Below are 25455 nucleotides of genomic sequence, written 5' to 3'. Positions count from 1 at the left end.
AGTAATACATCAACCTAAGCAGTGATCTTCAAGACAAGGAGTGAATCTCAGTCAGCCAGAGGTTGTCTTGAACACATCTCCATCCCTATATTATACTGAGCACAGTATGATGGCTAAGAACACAGACTCTGCACCCAGACTGTCTAGGTTGAGCCCTGGCTCTTTGTGACCTTTGACAACTTGTATAATATCTCTGTGTCTCAGTTTTGTCATCTGTAAAATGAAGATGTTGATATCAGATTGTTGAGAGGATTAAACAAGCTCATATCAAGTTTAGAAAAGTTTCTGTCATATAAACACTATATAGTATGAGATATTATCTTTGAGAGTTTAATCTATGTCAATATCATTGTTGACCATGTCACAGCAAAATCTGCCAAGAGTTACAGATTAGTACTTCGAAGAATTATGCTCGAAACAATTGCCAGTGGGCAGGAAGAAGGGTTTGGAGGTGGGGTGGAAGGAAGATAAGCACCTTTCCTTTTCCTTGGGGTTTTTACTCTTCTATACAAGCCACTTGATTTCTGGGTTAGTGATTTATAGCATTATAAATTAAGCAATTGTCTGGCTTTTCCCCACTAGATTTTCCATGTTAATGCTAATTTTGATTTACCTTTATTTCTTCTTAAATGTATTAGGTAAGGAAGTCTTGCCAAGAGTTTTTTTCTATGTTATAACAAAACTGTTTGAACGGCTCAGAAAGAGAAAGATTCCTGTTTAACTGGTGACAGGATACTCATATTTAGAAGGCTTTCTTAAAAGAAAAAGAAGGCTAAAGGAAGAAAAACCAATAGAGCTAGAATTCTTTATTATCATATGTACACATATAAGAGCCAATCAAACACAGAGCTTCAGTCCTAAAGGATGTTGCTTTCTTCACAAGGAAAGTTGGTCATTCAAAATAGACTTATCATGGGCTCCACACATATGTACACACAAAATGTAACATTAACTCTAACAGCTTATAGACAAAACTTCTCTAAGGTCTTTAGAAAGTAGAGAAGAGGTTACCCTGGCAGGGGTTTATGACTTCTACTGTGCTGGGAGAATTCTATTTTTTGATCTGGGTGCTAAATTCATGAGTGTGTTCATTTTGTGAAACATTTTTGAACTGTCCTATTTAAAAGCTTCAAAAGTTCTATATAAAAAACTAGTTAATTCTTAGCGAATGTCCTTTATTGAAATATAGATATTTTTAAAGAGATTTATAAGTTTTGTAAAGTCAAATAAGGGTGATCTATAGTTAGGAAAATTGATGGTTGCAGTGACTAAACAAAAACAAACATTATCGGTCCTCCGGTTAAGATGACAGAGTAAGTAAATGCTGTGCTTGTCTCCTCCTATAACCACATTAAAATTACAAATAAATTATAGAACAACAACCTGGAGAACCATCTGAAGACTAACTGAACAGAAATCCTACAACTAATGATATAAAGAAGAAGCCATGTCGAGACTGGTAGGAGGGGTGGAGACACTAATTGGGCTGGCCCCATACTCATGTATGGTGGTCAAAAATCAGGAGGGATATCTCTGCTGCAGAGTTCCCTCCTGAAGAGCAAGGAGGGCTGGGACAGTCACACAATGGGCTCCCCATCTTGGAACACCAGTGCTGGGAAGAGGGGCCCCCCACAACATCTGGCTATGAAAATCAGCAGTAATTCCATCAGTTGGGGTGAGATGAAAGGTGGTTGGAAACTCAGGTGTCCTCTTAAAGGGCCCATGCAAAGATTCTCTCACTCCAGGCTCCTGCCAAAGGACAACATCTGGGGAGATGCCAGAGACATACAAAGAGAGACTGAGTAGTGTGGCTTCAGGGAGAGTGCTGAAGGGAAAGTCACCATTGTCCCTGTATTGAACCCTTTTCCTGTATAACCAGTGAGTGAATGCCATCTTTCCTGTGTTGAGCCCTTTTCCCACGCCACCAAATTTGAATTTTCATTGGCCTGGTGAACTCTGCTCACTCCACCTTGGTGACTCCCTGGAATGCTGCCCCACCCAACTTGCACGTTGCCAGGGTTTTTTTCTGCCCCAATCAGCCAGCAGTTGGGGTTTATCTGTGCCACAGTCTTTCTTGGGCAACTCTCAGGGTTTAGGGGCCCCAGGTGAGTGACAGCTGGCTTTAGTGTGCTCTGAGCATTTTGCGTAGTGGCCCCGGGCTCAGTACTGGCATCAAATCTGAATTTGCACTAACCTGGTGAATATTATTTGCCCCACCCTGGTGACTCCCTGAGGCCCCACCCCGCCCAGCTCGCATACTTCTGAAGTCTGTTTCAGTGGCCTGCAGAAAGCCAGTGTTGGCCTATGCCACAGTCTTTCTTGAACAACTATCAAAGATCTGCAGGTCTCAATCTGGTGACAGCTGGACTTGATGTGCTCTGAGCCTTTCATGGAGTGGCCCAAGGCTCAGTACTGGTGTCAAATCTGAAGCTGCATTAACCCTTTGAACACCACTCACCCCACACTGATGACTTCCTGAAAACCCACCTCATCCCACTTGTGTACTACCTGAGGCTCTTTTAACAGCCGAGCCTTATGGGCAGCTGGCAGATTACTACTAATGAAATGGAATCAATAACTAAAAAATGCCCACAAACAAAATTCCTGGACCAGATGGCTTCACAGGTTAATTATGCTAAATGGTTGAAAAAGAATTAACACCTATCATTCTCAAATTATGCCAGAAAATTAAAGAGATTGAAAGACTCCCGACCTCATTTTATGAGGCCACCATTACCCTGATTCTAAAGTCAGGCAAAGACATTACAAAAAAAGAAAACTATAGGTCAATATCCCTGGCGAACATCGATGCAAAAATCCTCAACAAAATAAAAGCAAACTGAATTCAGCAATACATTTAAAAGATCATAAACCATAATCAAGTGGAATTTTTTCCTGGGATGCAAAGTTGATTCAACACCCACAAATCAATTAACACAATACACCACACAAATAAAATGAAGGATAAGAATTATATAGTCATATCAATAGATGCAGAAAAAGCATTTGACAAAATCCAGCATCCATTTATGATAAAAACTCTCAGCAAAGTGGGAATCAAGGAAACATACCTCAACATAAAAAGACCAGATATAACAAATGCACAGCTAACATCATACTCAATGGTGAAAAGCTAAAAGCACTTCTCTTAAGATCAGGAACAAGACCAGGATGTCCACCTTCACCACTTTTATTCAGCATAGTATTGAAAGTCCTAACCATAACAATCAGACAAGAAAAAGAAATAAAAGGCATCCAAATTGGAAAGGAAGAAGTAAAACTGTTATTATTTGAAGAAGACATGATACTATATAGGGAGAACCCTAAAGACTCTGCCAAAATAATATTAGAACTGATAAATGAATTCAGTAAAGTAGCAGGATACAAAATTAATATTAGGATATCAGTTGCATTTGTATACACCAGTAACAAATTATCAGAGAAATTCACCCATTTCCAATTTAGAAAAAAAAAGTGCAGCTCACTGCCAGAGTTAATTTAATTTTACATAAACATGCTTTTTGAGGCTGAAGCAAATCTGACTGGTTTTCAATGCAAAAATAAAATAAAAATTGTTTTTGGAGTTATTTCTAAGCAGAACTTATCTCTAATCCTAATGTAACAGAAATGTATATGGTGATCAGTATTTAATAATTTTCTCTCGTGTGGTAAATTTCAAAGCACAGACAACACAAAGCGGAACATCAAGGATTTGACATTTTCAGCAATTGGGAATTACTATATTTTGCAAATGGAAATATTACTACTGAAAACAGAATGCTATAAATAGAATGATGTCATTTATTTCCAGAGACTATCGATATACTAGAGTGATATGAAAATAATAATAAAAGCAAGATATTTCATGGCAAAATTTGGGAGTAAGGTTAGGACTGTAATCCACAAGTTATCTCGGGGTAAACACTGCAGCCACAAGCACCGCCGACCGAGTATTCTCGGCGCAAACAAGAAATAGGTTAAGAAAACAATCCCATTTACAATTGCATCAAAAATAAAATAAAATACTTAGGAATAAATTTAACCAAAGAGGTAAAAGACTTGTACTTTGAAAATTAAAAGATACTGAAGAAAGAAACTGAAGATGATACAAATAAATGGGAGCATATGCTATGCTCACAGATAGGAAGAATTAACATCGTCAAAATGTCCATACTACCCAAGCAATGTATACATTCAATGCAATCAAAATACTATTGATATTTTTCACATAACTAGAACAAATAATCCTAAAATTTATATGGAACCATAAAAGACCTTGAATAGTCACAGCAATCTTGAGAAAGAACGAAGTTGGAGGTATCATGTTACTTGATGTCAAACCATGCTACAAGTCTCTAGTAATTAAAACAACATGATACTGTCATTAAAACAGGAACATAATTAAATGGAGCAGAATAGACAGCCCAGAAATATACCCAGGCCTATATGGTCAATTAATCTATGACAGTGGAGGCAAGGACATACATTGGGGTAAAGAGAGTCTGTTCACTAAATGCTGTTGGGAAAACTAGATAGACACATGCAAAAAAAAAAAAAAATGAAACTAGACCACTTTCTTACAACATATACAAGAATAAACTCAAAATAGATTAAAGACTTAAAAATAAGACCCGAATCATAAAACTCCTAAAAGAAAACATAAACAACAAACTCTGACACTGCTGTTAGTAATATTTTTTTCTGATATGCCACCTCAGGCCAGAGAAACAAAAGAAAAAATAAGCAAATGGGACTACATCAAACTAAAATGTTTTTCTACAGCAGAGGAAACCATCAATAAAACAGAAAGAGAATCTATTGAATAGGAGAAGATATTCACCAGTGATACATTTGATAAGGAGATAATATCCAAAATATATAGGGAATTCATAAAACTTAACACCAAAAAAATTAACAATCCAATTAAAAAATGGACAGAGGACCTGAATGTCTCTAAAGAGGACATACAGATGGCCATAGACATATGAAAAGATGCCAAATGTCACTAATCATCAGAGAAATGTAAATTAAAACCACAATAAGATATACCTATCAGAATGACCGTCATCAGTAGATCAATAGACAAGTGTTGGTGAGGATGTGGAGGAAAGGAAATCCTCATGCACTGTTTGTGGGATTGCAAATTGGTGCAGCCACTATGGAAAACAGTATGGAGTGGCCTCAAAGAATTAAAAATAGAACTACCTTATGACCCAGCAATTCTACTTCTGGGTATTTACCCCAAGAAATACAAAACACTAACTTGATAAAATATATGCCACCTCTATGTTCATTGCAGCACTATTTGCAATAGCCAATGTATGGAAGCAACCTAAGTGCTCATCAATAGATGATTGGATAAATAAGAGGTGGTACATATATACAATGGAATATGAAATCTCACCATTTGTGACAATATGTATGGACCTGGAAGTATTATGCCAAGTGAAATAAGTCAGACAGAGAAAGACAAATACCATATGATCTCACTTATATGTGGAATCTAAAGAACAAAATAAATGAAACAAACGAGAAACAGACTCATAGATGCAGGGAACAAGCTGATGGTTGGTTGCCAGTTGAGAGGGAGGTTAAGGACAAGGTGAAAAAGATGAAGGGATTAAGAAGTACAAATTGGTCATTTTGAAATAGTCACAGAGATGTAAAGTACAACATATGGAATATAGTCAATAATATGGTAATATACGTATAGTGCCATGTGGGTACTAGACTTGTCAGGGGGATGCCTTTGTAAATTATATGAATGTCTAACCATTACACTGTACACCTGAAACTAACATAAAATAATACAGAATGTTGTCTACGGCCATGCCACCCCGAACAAGCCCGATCCTGTATGATCTCGGAAGCTAAGCAGGTTTGGGCCTGGTTAGTACTTAGATGGGAGACCATCTAGGAAGACCAGATGCTGTAGGCGTAACAAATAAAAAATAAGAGACTGTAAACTGACAAGGTCCTTGCAATCTGTGGGCCAACCAAGGGTTGCCTCACCTAAAATAATAATAATAATAATAATAATAATAATAATAATAATAATAATAATATAGAATGTTGACTGTAATTGAAAAATTAAAAATAGAGGTGCGGTGAGGTGGAGTGGAATAAGAGGTTGAAACTTCCACATATAAAACAAGTAAGTCGTGGGAATGTAATTTACAGCATAAGGAATATAGTCAATAATATTGTGATAGCATTTTACAGTGTCAGATGGTTGCTAGCCTTATCATGGTAATCACTTCTTTAAGTATATAAATGTTGGAAAACTATTGTGTATACCTGAAACTAATATAATATTGTATGTTAGCCATAGTATTTTAATAAAAATCTTAAAAAGAAACAAACATTATCAAAAAGCAATAAAGAGAACTGAATGGTAATGTGTGAATAAGTCACCCAGTTCTAGAAATAACCCACCCCTCCCATCTCCCAGGAAAAATTAGTCACTTTGAAAATGCTATATGCCTCTGTACTGCACTTCTCATACTTTACTGTGGTAATTCATTTGTGGTACTTGTCTTTCCAAATATGCATCTGCTTTCCAAAAGAATCACTTTTGTTATTTATCTTTTAATTTTTAGCAGTTAGGCCAATAAGAGGTACACAATTTGGTACAGATTTTCCACCCGTTGAATGGATGGATGGACAGAGGACTTTCCATGTGGGTCCTGGTCCCTGTAGAATCATAGGACCACAGGACCAAAGGCTCCCAAGAGGTCATCCGCTCAGCTCCTGTCCCTAATACCTGGACACAATGACTGTCTCTCAGGGTATACATCTTAGGGACACTATGCCTTTGTTATATACTGTATGTTGCAAATATTTTCTACTGGTAGAAAAAAATTATGGAATCAAATATGTCAATTTCTACTTTATGGCTTCTGGACCTTCTGTCTCGAGTCCTTTCTCAGTCAAGGATTTTAAATATGTTCTTCAATGTTAATACTAATACTTTTAAACCTTTATCTTTTAAATTTATAGTTGTTGTTGTTGTTGTTGTTGTTATTGTGTTGTTTTTTTGTTTTGTTTTTGTTTTTAGTTTAGTCCTTAATCTACCTGTAATTTATTCAGGGCATCAAGTAAAGATGTATTTTTTCCCAAAAGGTAGTCAATTGTCCCAATACCCATTTAATCCATCCTTTTCCTGATTTGAGGTATCACATTAATTATGCAATGAACTCCCACATATTCTTACAGTTTTATTATTAAACACTATTCTCTCCTTGTGATTTATTTGTCTATTTCTGAGCCAGAGCCATGCTCTTTTAATTACTATATGTCTAATTCTATCACATGTAGTAATGCTGAATTGTTCTTGACTTCATGGCATACATCCCACTTAATTACGTCCCTTAAAAGATGAGTGGATAATTAAATTGTAGCATATCTACACAACAAAATACTATTTGGCAGTAAGAAGGAATGAACTGATACATGTAACGACATGGATGAATCTCAAAAACATGCTAAGTAAGAAGTTAAATAAAAAAAACATATCTTATGATTCCATCTATATAAAACTGTAGAACAGACAAAGGTAATCTATAATGACAAAAAAAAAAAATCAATGGTTTCCTGGAGTGAAAGAAGTGTTGTATATTTTGATTGGGATGATTGTTTCATGGGTATATACATTTGTTACAATTCCTTGAACTTTATGCTTAAAATGGGTGATCATATGTAAACTATGCTTCAGTTAGTTTTATTAATAAGAAAAAAATCTATGCTATTTTATTGCCACAGTCTTGCAGCCAAAAGTCATGCTGTTTACTCCTTAAAACACTTCCATTTGGCTTCCAATGTCACCACTTCATATGCATCCTCTTGCTAAGGTCCCCAGTTACTTCCATCTTGCTAATTGAAAAGGACAGTTTAGTCCTACTTCATTCTAGTAAACTAGAATTTGATGCCACTTATCTACTTCTCCTTGAAGCACTTCCTTGCCTGGGTCCACTGACAGCTCCCTCTCCTCATTCTTTCCTCTCTTGCTTGTATGCTCCTTCTCTTTGGCCTTCTTTGTCAGTGCTCATTCATTGACTGTCCCTGACTGTCAGATACCTCTGGGTTCTCCTCTAAACCCTTTCCTCTTCATTCTCTTCACACCAGGCAATATCATTCACTCTCGTGGCATACATAACCAAATTTATAACTCCTCCCAGGCCTCTCTTCTGAGCTCTACATCCATGCATTCAACTGCCTACATGATGTTTCCTTCTGGAAGACCCCATGTTCATGATTAAACTCCTAACTTTCTCACCAGAAATGCTCTTTTTCTGTCTCATCATAGTAGCAGCATGTCCATTAACTCATTGCTAGAAAGCTGGAAGAAAACCATGATAATTCATTTTCTTTCAACTTCCACAATTTACCTACTGCTAAGTGCTGCTTCCAAATAGCTCTTGATATCCACCTTCACTGGCCCCTGGTTGAAACCATTCTCGTCTCTCACTACTGGAATCCTCAAATTCCCACTCCTGGTTATCCTCCAATCTTTCTTCACCTGGCAGGCAGAGTAAACACTTTTTATGCCAGTTAGTTCATGTCACTGTCTGCTTTAAAACACCTCAATAGGCATGAGGTCATGGCTTTTTTTACTTAGTTTTTTAACCATTTTATTGTCACTGCCTAAAACAGTGTATGGGGCATAGTAGAATGAATGGAATAATTGCACTTAAGATAAAAATCCCCAAGTCCACTTTGCCTTCAGTGCTCCGCATGACCCTGTCTTTCTACACCCTAGCCACATCTCCCTTGCTTTATTTATTAATCTCCAATCACACCAGGGTTTCTTAACCCTGTGCCTTCACATGTACTCTTCTCTTTTCAGAGAAATACCTACATGCTCCTGGTTCAGCTGTGCCTTGAGGATTCACAACTCTGTTTAATCAGTACATCCAGGGGGAATAGATATCAGAAAATATACACTGATAACTAGATAAGTAAAGACGAGTTAATCACCCAGAATGCCAGTTTACTAAGTACTGTAGAAAATGAAACCTCTCAGAATGTTGGTGCTCAATATTTAAAACAACCTCTTGCTTCGCAACAGTGGAGAAGATACCAGCAAAGGCGCAGGGTTAGGGTGCCAGCTACCAAATTGGTACCATTGCTAACCAACAGATCAGTTAACCAAATTAATAGTCGGAGAGCTGTCTTATGAACTAGACATAAACTACTGTAGAGCAGGGATCTTGTTTGGTTCATTGTTCTATCTTTAGGGCCTAGTTCAGAGCTTAACACCTAATACATGGTGAAAGAATATTAATGAAATGAGTGAATGAATTTAAAACCAGAACAGAGAGAATTTATTTGAACAATTTTAAGAGATATTCCATGCTATTGTCATGATACAATGAAAGTATCTGTGAACCTTGAATATGGAGAAACTTACCTATTCTAGATTAACAGTATTTTTGGAGTTAACATACTTTAAAAAAAACCCATAATGATTGAAAAACACTAATTTTTGAAAATTAGTTCAGCATGCAACAGCAGCAAGTAATGCAGGACATAATGAGTTTAAAAAGCATGTAAGTCCTTACCTTTTAATATATCATATGAAAACAATTTAAAAATTTAAATATCTACTGTTTTTCCATAATAGAAAACATCTGGGTTTACCTGAAAATGGAAAGCGGGGAATCTGACCTGATTTGCTAAATATATCAGCTAATGTATCAGATTTTGCATAGAAAACTAAAATTTGCAATGAATATTCATTCTTTGAAAACTGACCTTTAAAAATATTGTGCAATAAAAACATTTAAATTTTTAATTTACCAGGAAGCTTTTATTTGTCTGCTGAAGCAAAGTGTCTTGTTACCAGAATTTGTCATAACAGATTTAGAAAATGAGGGAAGGTCTGGTACAAGAACCCTTTGAAAACCTGTTCAATAACATTCTCTTGTTCTTGCTATGCATTGCTTTTTTTAAGTTGTTTCTCCTGTGTACTAGAAAACCACCGTTGTTCCATGACACATATGAGGTTTTACACTACAAGTTATCCCTTTGGCAGAGTAATTTTGGACTGATTGATTTACTCCACACTGCTCTATCCATACCCTGTTGGTGGGGCTCTTAGCACAGCAGCTACTTTTATTTTTTTCAGATCAGAAAGTGTCTGCTGTAGTAATTCTGTATATGTATTTAGAACCCTGAATTTAGATGAAGAAATGCTTTTATACTTTATAATCTGTACATGTTTATGAGCCATCAGTCTCTCCAAGGTTGAAATATAACAGATCCTTCTTTAGTCCTGAACTGTTTTTCTAAAATGAAAAATTTGTCCTCTAGTATATTTCTTATCCCCAGCAAGATGTATAATTTTTTGTAAAGGTCTCAGCTCTTGGCAGTGACACTGGCAGGGAACAGGGTGCTGAACTTGTGCCATGGGAAAATGATGACTCGGCAGGTTCTACTGAATGCCATTTACCTCCTGTTCCCAAGAAATTCCTGGTTATATTCTGTCTTTTCAAGAGCAAGTTTGAGACTGTAAGATTAATGAAGACTGCATTTTAATTGGCTGGGATTCACAGCTAACGATGAAAGCACAACATTAATATCAAAAGACAAGAATTTCTTAGAATAGCTTAGAAGGCATTTCTCAACCCTTTGGATGAGAGTTGATGATGAAACTCAGGTACTTTAGCTCATGATGAATCAGGATGATTTTTGCAGAGCTTTGAGGCACAAGTCCCCATTCTTCTCTGAGAACCTAGGCAGGTTACTGACTCTCATCTATAGAATGTAGACAGTAATACTTACTTCATGAGGTTGGTGTTAATATAAATCTCATGTATGGAGCACCAGGGCTGGCCCAGTGGCATCCTTCTGGGTTTCAGTGAGTCTATCCTTGTCCTAAGCTGGAAGAACAGCTATGGTCAGATGAGAATTCTACATTATAATGTTCTGATTCATTTCTGAGTAAGGAAGAATTTGGGATGGCAAAAATAGGGCAGTAATTTGTTTAAAGAAACATACCAATGCAGAAATCACATGACATATTTGACTTTATTTTGATTATTTTAAATGCACTCTTGATTTTGTTAATACCTAACCAGATTCCCTTTCTTTCCCTCCTCAAGATGGGCTGCCACTTTTCTTTGGGTAATCTAAAGCAGTGTTTCTGGTATATAAAAACTAAAGATATTTGGAAGCCCGTTCTCCCAATCTGTGACTTCACAAAGTCTGCTGCCTGCAACATTCTTTTTTAATTGTAGCCTGAAAGATAACAAAATGAGAAAGACTCTAGAATTGGAGTCTTACTTTTGCGGACGTTCTCTCAGGCCACTACTTTGGTTTTTTACTTAAGAGGTCTGAGTTACCTAGTTCACCATTACGAGAATTAGATATTCTCCACATAAATATAAATTGAATTTTAGTTTCTGTTCTGGAATTTATTAGTTGTTTTGATCTTCAACAATTTACTTATAATCCACGGTCCTATTTCCTCGCATATAAAAAGAATTTAAGCAGAGTCACTTTGAGCCCTATGATTCAGTTTCTACTTGATTAGCACAATTTACTCTAATCATTAAGTCAATTTTAGGATAAGAAGCCAAAAGAGAAGAGCTACAGAATGCAGTGACTATTGCTTTTCTTGTCTTTTCTATAGCTAAAGAGACCCCGGAATATGGTAGGTGCTAGTAAGTATTTTAAGGAAAAAAAGGAGGAAATCTTGCCAACAGAGGTTTTGCTAAAATTTTCTTTGTTCTGTGAGTCACTCACTACCATCATGGATGTCAGTATTGACAATCCAATAACCCATTTTATAGTCCCGTCTTTTCTGAGATTGGGGAGAAACAAGAAGAGGACTGAGATCAGTCTGGCTGGTGGAATCTTAGGAAACTATTAGCTAGCCCACTAGCTTTGTGGAAGCAAGAAAATGCAGCATTTCAAGCCCCATTCCAATGAGCACATTTGACAAAGGTTTGTATTCATCAAAGAGCTCCCTCCTCCCCGCACCCTGCCCCACATCTCCCACCACAGCATTGCATAAAGCTGTTGTATTGCCATAACAACTTGTATCTCATGGAACTCAAGAACCTTTATCAGAAAACACACAAGGAGCAGGGTAACAGTGAGATCTTTTGTACTCCCTCTTTGCTTAACAGACTATTCTACCACATTTTTCCTTTCTGTAGTTTATAAGACACCTACTTCTCAACAATTTTTGATCCCACATAAACTACATATCAGGTAGGATAAAAGAGAACAAAAAAGGGAGGGCAGGTTATCACCAGGTGGCTCTTTAATAGTTTGAAAACTGGGGCTGTAATAGAATATCAATCCTATAGAACAAAGTCAGACACATTGGCCAAGGCAAATTTGTCTTCATAACCTGGGCTCTCAGTTGGAGTGCTCCCCTATATTTCAATTGAATATCTGTTGTTAAGCCTCCCTTCAACAATCAGTGTCTCTCTGTTATGATTTCCAAAAGTCTATCTATGAAATAAACTACAGTATAATAATGTTTCCCATGGCTATCAGGAGAGTATAGCAATTTCATAGCTTATTACGTTGTCAAGAATCTACATGTGTGATTCATGCATTCAAAAGCAATCACTGAAGTAGTTCAGCATTAAAAAGGAAAATGAACACCCATACCCAAGTTAATGGGTGTAAACAGCCAACAGAGTTGACCTTACAAAGGAAATTAAAGATTTGTTTTTGGATGATAGTTTTATTGATAAAGATATACGAAAACTGTCACCATTGAAAGTGCAGGTAATAAATCTCTGAGCATGGCCTTGTATTTCCACAGTCTCTAAGGAGAAGAAAGTCTGCCTAGGAACAGGATGTTAGTCGAGGGATTGTGTCGAATAAAGAAAATGAATGGATGGTCGACCGTGAAATTTTCCTCTGGCATCAGCATGCAGAAGGCGGCGATGCCTGCTGTGGCGCCTGCTGCCTCTGTACCCTCCTCATTCACTTCCACAAAAGACCTGTGGACAATTTTTGATATAAAAATATCTCTGGCTCCAGACATGCCAGACAGATCAGCTTTGCTAGTAAAGAGATCCTCTACACCCAGGTGGGCTAGGTGAGAGTTAAGGTTGTAGCTCTCCTCCAGCTTGAACCTGGGCAAGTGGACATTGACTTCAATGAGAGCCAGACTCTCAGGTTTGGTCCACTCGCGCAGTTTTTCCGAAGTCAATTGTTCCTCGATCTGGAATGAGAATGGGCAAAGAGAAAAGGTGAGAACAATTTCATAGAAGCACGAACTCATATCAGTTGCTAATTAGTTTCCTTCATGTTTTATGCCAAAACAGATTCCATTTGAAGGATTTCATTTCTTTCCAGCAATTGATAATAGAACAGAGCTGTGTTCCAAGCCATCAAGGGCCCAAGCAACAGGGACCTTGGACATCAGATCCATCAACCATCCATGCATCCACCCACCCATTCATCCAGGACTTACTAAGCCCCTAGCCATTGAATTACTACGCTAGGCCATGATAGTTATTATTCTAACTGGTTGAGTGGTGCAAAGAAAATTTTAAAAGGTTTCTTTTATTTATTCGATTCTATTTATTCTGAACCCCACTGATCATTGTGGTTGTCTGTGAGCCTCACAGAGCTGAAGTAATCTCTCATAGATTTAGCTCCTAGGTAAAAATAGAAAGGGCCTAGACCCTCATCTAAAATGGGGTCAATAATAGTACCTACCTTACAGCACTATTGTGAGCATTAAATGAGTTCATATACATAAAGTGCTTGGCACATAGCAAGTGCTACATAAATGTCAGCTATCATCATCATGATCATCATCATCATCATTATTATTACTATTGGACTAGAACAGAACCATCATTCCACTTATTCTATTGATGAATATTATTTTTTTCATGAGGCTAGAGAATTTCTTTTATAATCAGAGAAGAGATGAATATGGAAATACAACTGAAATAAAGAACATGTTGATTTTAATATTAGACCCCATCCTGAGAGCAAGTTTGGGTATGGAGAGGGTAGAGAAAAAAACACACAGCAGACTAGAGACACCAAAGAAAAGCCATAATCTTCACAGTTTTGCCTAGTTCTAGCCTAGCAAAAGATGCCATAGCTTTTAAATTATATATAATAGAAACATCATACAAAGTTCATATTAGAAAATAGGCTTAGCTCTCAGTTAACGCATCACATGAGTCTTTTCTATCATGTAGCTATTGAAAATTTAATTCACAATCTATATAAACTATAGTGAAAATGAGCAGCATAATAATAGGATTTCATAGTACAAGATGAAACTATACACTATAATATTTTGAAGGTTTTAATTTTAAAACATTTGTTTCAGTAAAACAATCCTCATTTTACTGCACTTTCTTCTAATGTTCATTTAAGAGAGTTTCCATGAGCAGCCACTGACCAGCTGTTACGTTTAGAATAGATCTTTAGATGTTCCCCACCACAACTGCTCACTGACAGTAGATGAAAATTTAAACTTAGGGCTTCAGAGCAGTAAATGTTGGTGGGCTAACTTACAAAGGAATGACAAAGAATTGGAAAGGAGAGTTGAGTAACATCAGTAAACACAAAACAAGTACCAACCAAGAATCGATATATCAAAAGGAAACATGGTGCATTAAGTGTGGGAGCTGTTACCTTCTTCAGACCTGTGGACTCATCCTCAATGTCATCGGGCAGCAGGATAACCATGCTGAGCTCTTTGCCTTGGTAAGGCAGTTCCAGCACACGACACTTAAGGTCTGTGATGTAGCCATATGGAAATTTATTCTTCTGATACATCATTTTCACTGTTTTTGTGTCTTTCTGAACAGTTGAAACAAACAGGTCATTCACATTATTATCTGCATTCTTTTAATGAATAATTTTATACAGTTATATCACCTTACTTTATTCAGTCTGAATGTTGCATTGGTTGTGGCCTTTTTCATGAATTTCTCCTGCCAGTTTCCTTTGAAATAGATGGCATTCACCAGCACAAGTTTAGTCATGTTATCAACCACACCCGCAGCCAACAGTTCTGGAATTTTTCCTAAAAAGATAAAATAAGTTTTTTAAAAAAAAATTCACATATCAGAATTCCAAGTTTGAACTGACATTTGATTAGCACTGGAATGCAATTCAAATGCATACTTTTTATTTAATTTCCTTTAATGTATTTAGGAAAGGCCTACCAGTATGTTTTGACTTTAAATAAACCAACTAAGGGGCATAAGGGCTAAAAAACAGGAAAATTCTCCTTTTTTGTAGTGTATGATAAACAATGAACCTTATTTTGTGAATGGCCATTCTCTTTCAGACATAAAAAATATTCCTTAATGAAAATGTTTTTAGTCACTAGTGAATAAATCACTTCATCAAATCCTCCAAGTGAAAGCTACTGTCACAAGAAAGATTTTCCCAAATATCCAAAAGGTAGGACAGTTACTCCACTGAAATACAATCCCCTCCCTGTGACCACAGAATGGCCATGAATAACTTCTTGTATGGAAGACAGGTGTTCAGTGAGTGCCGTGACTCATTCTGTGACTAGGTTAGACAGAGTTGTAGTGGAGAAACAACTGAGAGAGAGTCAGTCCTACCTACCATCCCTGATTGCTTTGAGAAGATGTTGGTAAAAATATTTATGACACAGCACTTTATGAATATTGAGTCACAACTATCAGGATATTCCTTTCTATATGTATATTAAATAATTTGGGCTAGGCTGGATTCTCCTCAAAACTTTATTCCTTATATTCTACATTCAGTGTTAATTTTAATTTTAAAATGTAGTTTTGGGAACTTATGAGGAAAAAAAATTTAGCCACTTCATTTAATTATGTTTAAGTTTCCACTTTGAGGAATTTCTACATTTGAAAGTTGTCCGGCACTGAGCAGAGGCAGGGTTTACTTCCAGGGTTAGGATGAGGGCAGAGAAAAAATGAGAGAATCACTTGCATGTTAAAAAGGTGGAAGGAGGGAAAGAACAACCTGTGCATGACTACATTCTGCCACTCTCTTACCTTCTGTCTGCTCTTTGACCCACTTATTTATCACCTTCCTTGCATCTTCAGAGGCATGCTGAAAATCTACACTGGCCAGTTCAGCACCATACATTTTCTGAGTTGAAGCTAAGAACTCCTTTAAAAAAAAAGAAGAAGAAGAAAGAAAGAAAAATAAAAGAAAAGAAAGAAAGACAATGTCATGAATAACTCCTACTACATACAGAAATGGTTTTCTAAAATCCTTAAAAATGAAAGCAATTGTCCTAAAAGGCATAAATTTCATTGTAACAAAAAAATCCTAACCCTTATACTTTTTACTTTATGATAAAGAACATATAACATTAAATTTACCACCTTAACCATTTTTAAGTGTATGGTTCAATAGTTTTGGTGTTGTATAAAATTTACCAATTCTTTTCTAACCTTTGCCTAACATTTTCGTCAGCAAATACTGACTGTTCTTGGAAGTAAATTATGGAATTCACCTTGCTTTAGTAAAACAGCCAGGGTCAATCTTTTCACTGTGAAGACTATAAAATGAAATCACATTAATTAATGGGAATACTGTCATATATTTTCATTCTGTATAGTTCTCAATGTTTACAAAAATTAAGACTGACTTTTATGAGTCAATTGTGCTGGAAAAAAGTCTGCATTGTCTAGTGAGCTTTAGAACGTGAGTGCAAAGTACTTACAGGGAGGAAATCATAGGTTTTCTCTCCATATAACCTATTAGCAAGTTTCAGAATATAGGGAGCTCCATGCTTGTTGATATCAGCATTCAGACTCTGAAATCTTGAATGAATCTCCTCAACTGTATCGAAATAAAAAATCTAAAAGAAAGAAAATATTATTTCTATAATAATTTGTTTTGAAATTATAAACTGATTCCTTGGCATTTGCTTCCATTAAATTAAATTAACATGTTTTTATTGCTCATTGATGATTCCCAGCCCAATACTTTATCAATTTTTCATTGGATAATAGAGAATCTAAAATTTATAGCTTTGTGAGATATAATGATTACAGAAACTGTTTTAATATCACTTTTGTTACAGTTCCACAAATACGAGTGGTTCATAAGCTAAATATTCATGTCTGCTTTTTTCCAAAGAAAATCATAAATGGTATATTCATATGTATATTCTGTAGCAAATAAAATTTTACTGAAAGTTCTCAGAAATAAATAGTAAAAATAAAAATCATCACCTATGCAGGAACACAAAGATATTACAGACTGAAAGAATTTTGGTTTGTTTTTTTTTTTTTTTTAAATTACACTACTAGCATCAGTAACTCACTTATTTAAAAACATCTATAAACTTAACATTTAGCAAAAGTTTAATTGCCCTGTTACAAATCAAGAATCCCTTTATGGTTTTATGAGGCTTGGGCTGGTTCCTTGTTTGAATATCCAAAGAACAAACCTACACAGTGTACAAAGTCCAGTTACTCACTGAGATGTAGAATGTTTAGTTCCTATGATGAATCTGCTTTAATGGAAATGGATGGCGAGGGGGACCTTAGAACTTCTTTGCTGAGGTTAAAGTCCTTGGAAAATCTCAAAATAGAAGCTGATATTACCCCAGAAGAAGCAACTAACAATTAGTACCAGAGGTTAAAAATAAAGGTGTTTTTGAAAACTTTAAAATGCTTTCATATCTGCAGTGATAAAGATGGTTGGTTTTCCATAAATTAAAGTAATAGAAGCTTTGCAGCTGGATCAAGTCAATAAACTTGAATCCAAGTGTGCACCTTCTCTAGTTACAGGTGCCATGTAATTTGTGACTGGTATGTTAGATCTCCACTCTTAGCACTCCTTTCCCCTAGGTTTCAAGGAAAATCAGAGTTCCCCTCTCAGAATCAAAGAACATGTAGCACAGAAATGCCCTCCACACCATCTAAGGACAGGAGGAAGGCAGGGCATTACTGTTTCTTCTCCTGCTGTAAGAGTGACCTCCATAACACCCAGGGCTTGGTCTGGTCCCCGCAGGGGCCTCCTTCTCACACAGAAACTTGGTGCTAGGCACAGGCTAGGCTTTAGGAATACAGAATCACACGATTGCCTGTTCCCTCAAAAATGCACCACCACCAACTTCTCCACTGTGGTTGGTGCATTTCTTATGTGTCATTATGCTCAAAAGTAACATTATATAGCAAGCATTATTTATTAATAGTAGGTCACATGCAAAGTAGAAACTGTAAAATCCTAATCCCCGAGGAAATACTGTCAAAGATCTGCCCACAGGAAGAGAAAAGAAGCAACACACTGCAGGAGCTTTTGTAGCTTTCTTCACTGCTATATTCTCAGCTAAACATAAAAACAGTACCTGGCACATAGTCTGCGCTCAGTAAAAACTTGATAGTGAATGAAAGCCTTCATAAAAACGGATTGTTTTTGGGGGGCTTTTCTGAAAGTCTGGCCTCATAATGTATAGTAATTGAACACAGAAATACAGTTTTTAAAACAAACTGTAAGAACTCAAAGGCACAACTTTTCAGTACAGACTTGCAGGGATACCGGACTATTTTTGTTTCTGCTGACCTTGGACACCTGTGCCGCAGTAGTGCCTCTGGCTCCCAGAAAGATCATGGCCAGTGCTGACGAAATGCTTAAGGGAGAGATGAAGATGTTTCCAGTAGGATTGTTCTCAGTCAAGGTGCGGAAGAGGTCCACCGCGAACCGGGTATTTGCTGTACTCAACTGCTCCATGGTGAAGGCTACAACACAGAACAGAGGCAGGAGCTGCCCACTGACCACACCAGCAAATTAGACAACGAGCATTTCTCCATGTCTTCTTCAACTTGTGCCAACCACCCTGAAACATCCTGGAACTTTCGTTCCCCATTTTTTTAGAAGGGCAAGAACACTTCTTCATGCGCACAAATGTAGGAACTAGGGATAGCTGGCCAAAGAGTCAACAGTGACCCAGATCAGGACCCAGGGTATCCCAAAGGGCTCTGATCTTGCAGACATAGCCAGGACTAGGCCTTTCCTACTAGATTTGGGAGCACACACATTTCCCACCCTTTGGATTCTCCTCTGATTCATTTGGGCAATAAAGTCATTGCCCACATTTACCTGAAATAAGAATGTTTCCGTTAGAAAATCATAGCTACCTATACGCATTAAAGCAAATGCCAGTAAAGTAGACATAATTACTCTCATTTCTGAGATTCAGCTGATAAATGTTTAAGAGAGGTTAAGTGTCCCAAGTCTCATAGCTGGTGTAGGTTATGAGAGTTTGAAAATACAACACAGGTCCCAAGGGCAGGAGGGGCAGCCCGACAGAGAGAAGGCGACAAATATTCTTTCTGACACGCCAGCGTGGTGTCCGCGAAGGTTAAGCAGCGGACCTTCCACCTCAGTCCAGCTGCCCAGTTACCCATTGTGACTGCTCCTCTCAGAGTCTTAGTTTCCTCACATACAGGCAAGGAATAATAACAGCTGTGCTGGCTGCTTCATGTGTCCGACAATGAATTACTATTGTTGAAAAACAATCTCTAGGATCGCACTGTCCTCCACTCCCTCCCAGAAACCACAGAAAGGAGAAGCGGTTCCGCCCTGGGGTTGCCTGGAAACTGTCGCAAACAGCTCGGGAAAGGGAGTTAGTTCGAGAAGAAAGGAAAATATTCCGATCTCAGGCTTCGGTTCTGCCTCCCAGCCACCATGCCCCCACCTCCTGGCCTTGCGCCTCGGACGCGGTATGGGGGATCCCCGGTCGCCCCCAGGGAGGCGCGCACAAAGGGTGCGGTGGCATCCCGGGCGCGGCTGGGCGGCGCATTAGCAGTCCTGGCGAAAGGTCGGGGACTGCGGTGGCTCCCGGCCATGGAGGGCCGGGGCGGTGCTGGGTGGCCACGGCTGGTGGGTTGCAGCCTGGGACTGCCCGCTCCCCGCCGCCCCACCTCCCTAAAGAGCCCTGGGCCCCAGCCTTACCAGCTGCTAAACTGTCTGGGCGGGGCGCGGGACCTGTGAAGAGGTACCCAGCTTGCAAGCCTCACTTTTATAGTTGTAGAAGGGGAGTGGCCCATGGGCACTCGCTGCGGAAGGGGCGGGGGCGGTGCACCGCCTTGGGCTTTCCCCTAGGTGACTTTTGAGAAGTCTGGGTTTGCCAATGAAGCAGGGAAGAGAGCAGACTCCACGCAGTGCCGTACTGGGGATCCGCACCTTTCTGAGTCTAGACAAACACAGATCTCTGGCAAGGACCTGAGGGCCTATTTCTTATTAAGACGTGAATGAATGAGATGAGATAATGTGTCACCAATTAGAGGACAAACTAGCCCCTGCTGAATCTCATCTATACGTTCAAAAAAAAAAAAAAAAAAAAAAAAATGGAGAGAGGGAGGCGACAGACAGAAAGGAACCTCCAGGATCAGATAAAACAGAATAAGGTCTGTCAATTGATGGCCATTGCCATCAATTTAACACCAACATTTTGGGGCCTGGTGAAAAAGGAAACTTTATTCAGTGCAAACAGCTCAGTTGTGATATAGTATGACTGTGGAACAGCTCAATGGTGTCACAGCTCAATTACGAAGCAGCAAAGCTGCAAGGCAGCTCTGGGGAACTGGCAACCCTCCATGCTTCAGCTGTAGCTGAAATGGACTTCCATTTGAGGCCCATTTCAACTCCATATATTTCAGCTCCATATTTCAGCTCCAGCCAGGAAAATCTAATCTTGAAACTTGAGCAGAAAGGGAAAGTGAGCTCCCTGAGGGGGTGGGGGTGGGGGAGTTGACTTATGCAGAGAGAAGTTCCCAACCCTGTCCCTGATTCATCTCTCCTCATACAAATGAGGACTCCAACTCTTTGCAGTTTGATTGGTCCAAAAGGCACTGTTCTGATTGGTCAGAATGAAGCCACTCTGATTGGTCGGTGAAGGGGCTGATGGGGCCATAGTTGCCAAGCTCTTATTGGATAGGGAAAACTTCAGTCCTATTGACTGAAATACAATTCCAGGAACTCCTTTATAAGGGCTAGCTTAAATAGCAGGAACACAGTGCAGGCAGGCTGTTCTGTGCAGGCTTCCTCCTCAAGGGCAGTTCGAGTGAGAGGCTCCTATGTAGAAATGGCTGCTAAGCTCTGTTTTTAAAATTTGAGATCAATTAGCCACCAGGAGTCCTTGGTAGGTATCTTTTTTTCTCAGAGTCTGCAGTTCCAAACAACATTCTCGATGTCACTATCTTTAGATACCAAAATGAGTTCAGCCCTGATACTCTGTTCACAGGTAGGTGATGGTTACCCCACTATTTCTGTAGGGGTTTTTTGTTTGTTTCTGACTTTTAATGCCTGACTATGTAATTTCACCAAAATTTATAGTGCTTGGGGGTCTGAAATAATTCTGCATTCATAACACTTCTCCCTTGTCTTCTTGCAAATTTCAACATGAAATAGAAACAAAGAAAAATCCTAATAGTATGGATAACATAGTGTGAATGGGTCTGTAGATTTTTTTGCTCACTCTGAGAACTTGGTTATAATGAAAAGGGGCAAAAACGATCCAATAATGAGTGGTAAAAATACTCTCCATAATTTAAAAAAGCAGTAAGAGTTTAATAAGTAAGATTGTAGAGTGCTTTCTAGTTTATTAAAATAAAGAAACCAATATTTATTCAAAGCCACTCATAGCTAAATTGAAGTGGTTTGATCAAATTTGGTAACCCCTCTACCATTTCTCACAGAACTAGAGAACCACTCACTAGTTTCTACAAAGAGGTCAATGTGAGAAAATCAAGAACAAGAGGCTGTACTGAGAAGTTAAATTAAAATCTGAGACATAAACCAAAGAAAGAAATGTTCTGAATTTTTATTTTTCTCTTGACATTTTCTATTTGTGCTACCTGGAGTTAGTAATCTGAAGTTAGTAAAACGAAGTCATTTCCTAAATCAATACATATACTATATAAGGTTCAGACAACACTGACCTTTATACATAAACCATCAATCAATACATGTACTATCTAAGATTGAGGCAAAGTAACTACTCTGTTAAATAACAGAGTGTTCTACTTGTGGCTTTAAAATGTAAATGGCTGCTATCAAAGGTCAGAGGTACTCATATACTCCTAATGGCACAGCCGGGTTAGGTATGGTGTTTGGCATATTTACTACACTTGAGCACAAGCTTACCTTATCTCCCACTGAGCAACTTCACTCCTGGGGATATTTCTAACAAAAAATGTGTGTGAGCATATGCCCCGTCCAACAAGTGGTAAATCCTGCCACATCCATCGCGGCCCTGGAAAATAAACCTGAGTAGGAATGGTGGGAGATGAAGAAAAGAAAGAAGACAGAAAGCGGGGATCAGGAGGTCCGTTGCCCACTGATGGTGGACAATGGCAGTTTTATTTTTGCAAGCTGGTTTTATACAAGAACATACTAGTTGGCATAAGCAGTCTCCCTTAGTCATAACAACTGTTTCTTCTACTTTTCCCAAGCCATATCTTATGGCCTTCAGCTTGTTTGCCTGCCTGTGGCTATGTTTATACTTTCTTGTTCTCAGAAGGAGTTCCCTGAGGCAAGGTAACCCTTGGTTGCCCTCACAGGTTGCAAGGACTTTTTCAGTTTACAACCCGCTCTCCACATCTCCCCCTTTTCTTTTAATTTGAAGCTGTAATGCATGCAAACCAATTTGAGACTGTGTTAATTGCCCTTGGAAGATTCAGCAGCCGACTGAAAAAGCACAGAAGAATATAAGAAGTAAGTATATAATTTCAGCTAAAATCCAAAGGTATGTTTAAGCATATTCAAAGGATTAAACCCATGTAAACTACCTAATAAGTCTTTAGCTAAATCTTTCGGATTGGTTATAATTACTTAACATTTTGAATGTCTATAATTTCTTGATGCAAATTATGCAAATCTAAACTTAAACTGTTATGATGCTAAATACCTTGCAAAAGAAGTTTAACCCTTTGCCAGTTCCATCATGACTGGTTATAAATCACGTTAGTCACACAGATTCCCTTATAGGCAGCATGACAGCATAAACTCATCCTTTTTTCTAAGGCCACAACCTCATTTCCAATCTGAACAACAACTGATTCTAGAGCATTTAATTTTACCTCTAATTTTAAGTTAATACCTTCTTGACTTTTCATAGCTATAGACATATTATGGGCTAATTCATTTACAAAATTGGCATTCTGAATGCTTTATGACAATGCGACCACGGCAGTAACTGCTATGGCTACTAAAGACACAAAGACTACTAAACCAGCAATAACCAATCCTATAATTCTTTTGTCTCCACTCAAGGCATATTTCATTTCTAGCAGAGTTTGAATACCACTATCATCACACCAAGGCTCTTCCAATTTTGTTGGTAACATTATAAAACTTGGTTGATTCAAAAGCAATAGATCTGACCCTTTGTTGTGAGGACTTACACAATTAGTTAGATTACAATTAACAAGATATATTAAGAAGTCCATTCAAAGCAGTTGTTTGTAATTCTCCAATTAGAAAGACATAGAGGGCAGCAACGCAGGCTCAAACCCCATGGCTATGCTTGATGTCCAAATCTGCACTAGATGAGTCAGACAGATTAACAAAGTCCAAGGCTGCAAAGGCACACCACAAGTCCTTTTGAAGCATGGCCACAGGTCTTTTCGAATGTGTCTTTCCCCCTTTTATGATTTTTTTTTTATTTATGCGCAGATGATAGTTGTTCATTCGGATGTCTTGAAACTGTCTCTGGAGGACTTGGCACCCAACTGAGAATATACAAAAAAGAATTAACAGCAACAGCACAATACTTAAAAGATACCAGGCAGTATATTAAAAGGGTTGAAACCTCTCAAATCATCTAAAATTTTCTCAGCCAATTTTGCGGGATCTACAATAAAGATTCTACTGTTTTGGATGTCAAGAATATGTTTATGAAGATTAGCCACATCGAGACTGGCATTATTGTCAGTCCATATCCCTTGTAAATGTAATTTAACTTTATTTCAATTCTATTCAGAGGCATCGTAGTCTCTGAATGTGGCCCAATCGACACCTCAATTTTTCTGCCTCATCCCTACATTATTTCCCTTCAGAGATTTTATTCCCTTAATCTTAAGGAGATGTTGATGGATGAAGGTCTGTCTTCTGTAACTTCTTCAAAGCTGAGATAGGGCTGCAGTCCCTGCCTATTAGGAATAAAAATTTCTCAAAGCCTATTCTAAGGGCCCCAGAGGCAGACAACGTGAGGTCATTCCAGCATGTAGAAGTGGTAGGAAGCCTTGTAACCTAGAAGATAGAAACTTAGCAAAAAGGTAGAAAAGACAAATCAAAATTAATAGTATGAAGTTACTTTTTCATGGCAGTTTGTTAATTTAAGGTACACAAAAGTTTCTTGATTCCTTGGGACATGTGGACTTACCTAGTTTCTGGAACAAGAGCTTAAGATCTTCCACGGATTCACAAGAATAGGATATACTTGCCGGTTTATTTTCTGGAGGAACCTGTGAGGACCCATAAGAAACTTGTCAAGGCAACATAAAACACAGAAATTATTTTGATTAAGCATGGAAACCTTGTTTTCTACTCAGAAAACTTTTCTATAACATCAGTAGCAAACTAATTGTTCATTACAACATGGTCTGTATTTGAATGTTCGTTACAACATGGTTTGTATTAGAACCACACTGGAAACCACATAAATGCCCATCAGCAGGTAAATAAATACAACAGAATGGAAATGAACAAACTAAAGCAATACACAAAACATGACTGAATTTCACAAACACCTGTTTAATGAAAGAGCACAGACACGAAAAGCTGTATGGTTTTGGTTATAGAAAGTTCAAAAATAGGCAGAACTAATCCATGGTATTTGAATTCAGGAGATTCTCTTTGGAAAGAAAGTGGGGTTGCAGTTACTGTATTTTTAATTTTTTATATTCTTGATACTCTGGTATTTGGGGCCTTGATAATGGAGAAATTGCCTCTACCAAGGCTAGCTAATTCTTAGAGATAGCCAGTGACTCCCCTGACTCCCCTGTGAGCACATTTTTGATATACAAACCAACCAATTCGATGACCATACTCTCAACTATCTCTCTCCTTTATCAAATTCATACACACCAAACCAATATTCTCCCTGCCCTAAACCATCCCAGCACCAACAACTGTGGTAGTCTGACCCTGCCTGGCCATTTCCTGCTCAAACAAGTTCGTTCCTGATTGCCCATCCTGCCTTCCAAGAACTCTCTGGCTAACATCAGTTTTCTCATAGTTTGCCAGCCAATCGGTGTTCTTCCTTATTTCTGTAGCTGTGTAGGAATGATGAGATTGTATAAACCTGCCTGTTATGTTACAATCAGGGCTCAGCCTTTGGATAAGAATCCGCTGAGCTGGTGCGGGTTAAAATAAATACTGCTTCCTGCTTATAGCCTCAGTGTCCTGTCTCTTTGAGAATCCTGCAACATTTTGCGGGACTTGTCCAGGATATGGAGATGGAGGTTTTTGCCTCCCTTGTCTTCGGTGTCTGAT

The 25455-nt window shown here is 38.1% G+C and overlaps 1 protein-coding gene, 1 long non-coding RNA gene and 1 pseudogene across 3 annotated transcripts; 2 read left to right on the top strand and 1 right to left on the bottom strand.

The window, feature by feature from the left end:
- The first annotated feature begins 5819 nt into the window (after window positions 1-5819).
- Window positions 5820-5938, top strand: LOC120607770 (uncharacterized; annotated as a pseudogene).
- Window positions 5939-12250: 6312 nt separating this feature from the next.
- Window positions 12251-20025, bottom strand: SERPINB1 (serpin family B member 1). 2 transcript variants are annotated; one of them, XM_039869462.1, is made up of 7 exons: window positions 19912-20025; window positions 18520-18695; window positions 16670-16807; window positions 15993-16110; window positions 14877-15019; window positions 14626-14793; window positions 12251-13186 (listed from the first exon to the last, which is right to left on the bottom strand). In XM_039869462.1, the coding sequence occupies exons 2-7, from the start codon at window positions 18685-18687 to the stop codon at window positions 12785-12787; spliced, it is 1137 nt and encodes a 378-aa protein (XP_039725396.1). In that variant the 5' UTR covers window positions 18688-18695; window positions 19912-20025; the 3' UTR covers window positions 12251-12784. The 2 variants fall into 2 exon arrangements, with proteins under 2 accessions (XP_039725396.1, XP_039725395.1); XM_039869461.1 differs by having other exon boundaries at window positions 18520-18727; window positions 19912-20021.
- A 683-nt stretch (window positions 20026-20708) lies between these two features.
- LOC120607715 (uncharacterized) lies at window positions 20709-23839 on the top strand. The gene is made up of 3 exons (XR_005654221.1): window positions 20709-21202; window positions 22586-22674; window positions 23635-23839. It is a non-coding gene; the product is annotated as an uncharacterized LOC120607715 (long non-coding RNA).
- Window positions 23840-25455: the final 1616 nt, after the last annotated feature.

Source organism: Pteropus medius, unplaced genomic scaffold (assembly GCF_902729225.1).
Source record: "Pteropus medius unplaced genomic scaffold, Ma_sr-lr_union100, whole genome shotgun sequence".
Lineage (NCBI taxonomy): Eukaryota > Metazoa > Chordata > Mammalia > Chiroptera > Pteropodidae > Pteropus > Pteropus medius.
The sequence above is the reverse complement of the archived record's forward strand: the minus strand, read 5'-3'. Positions and strand labels throughout refer to the sequence as shown.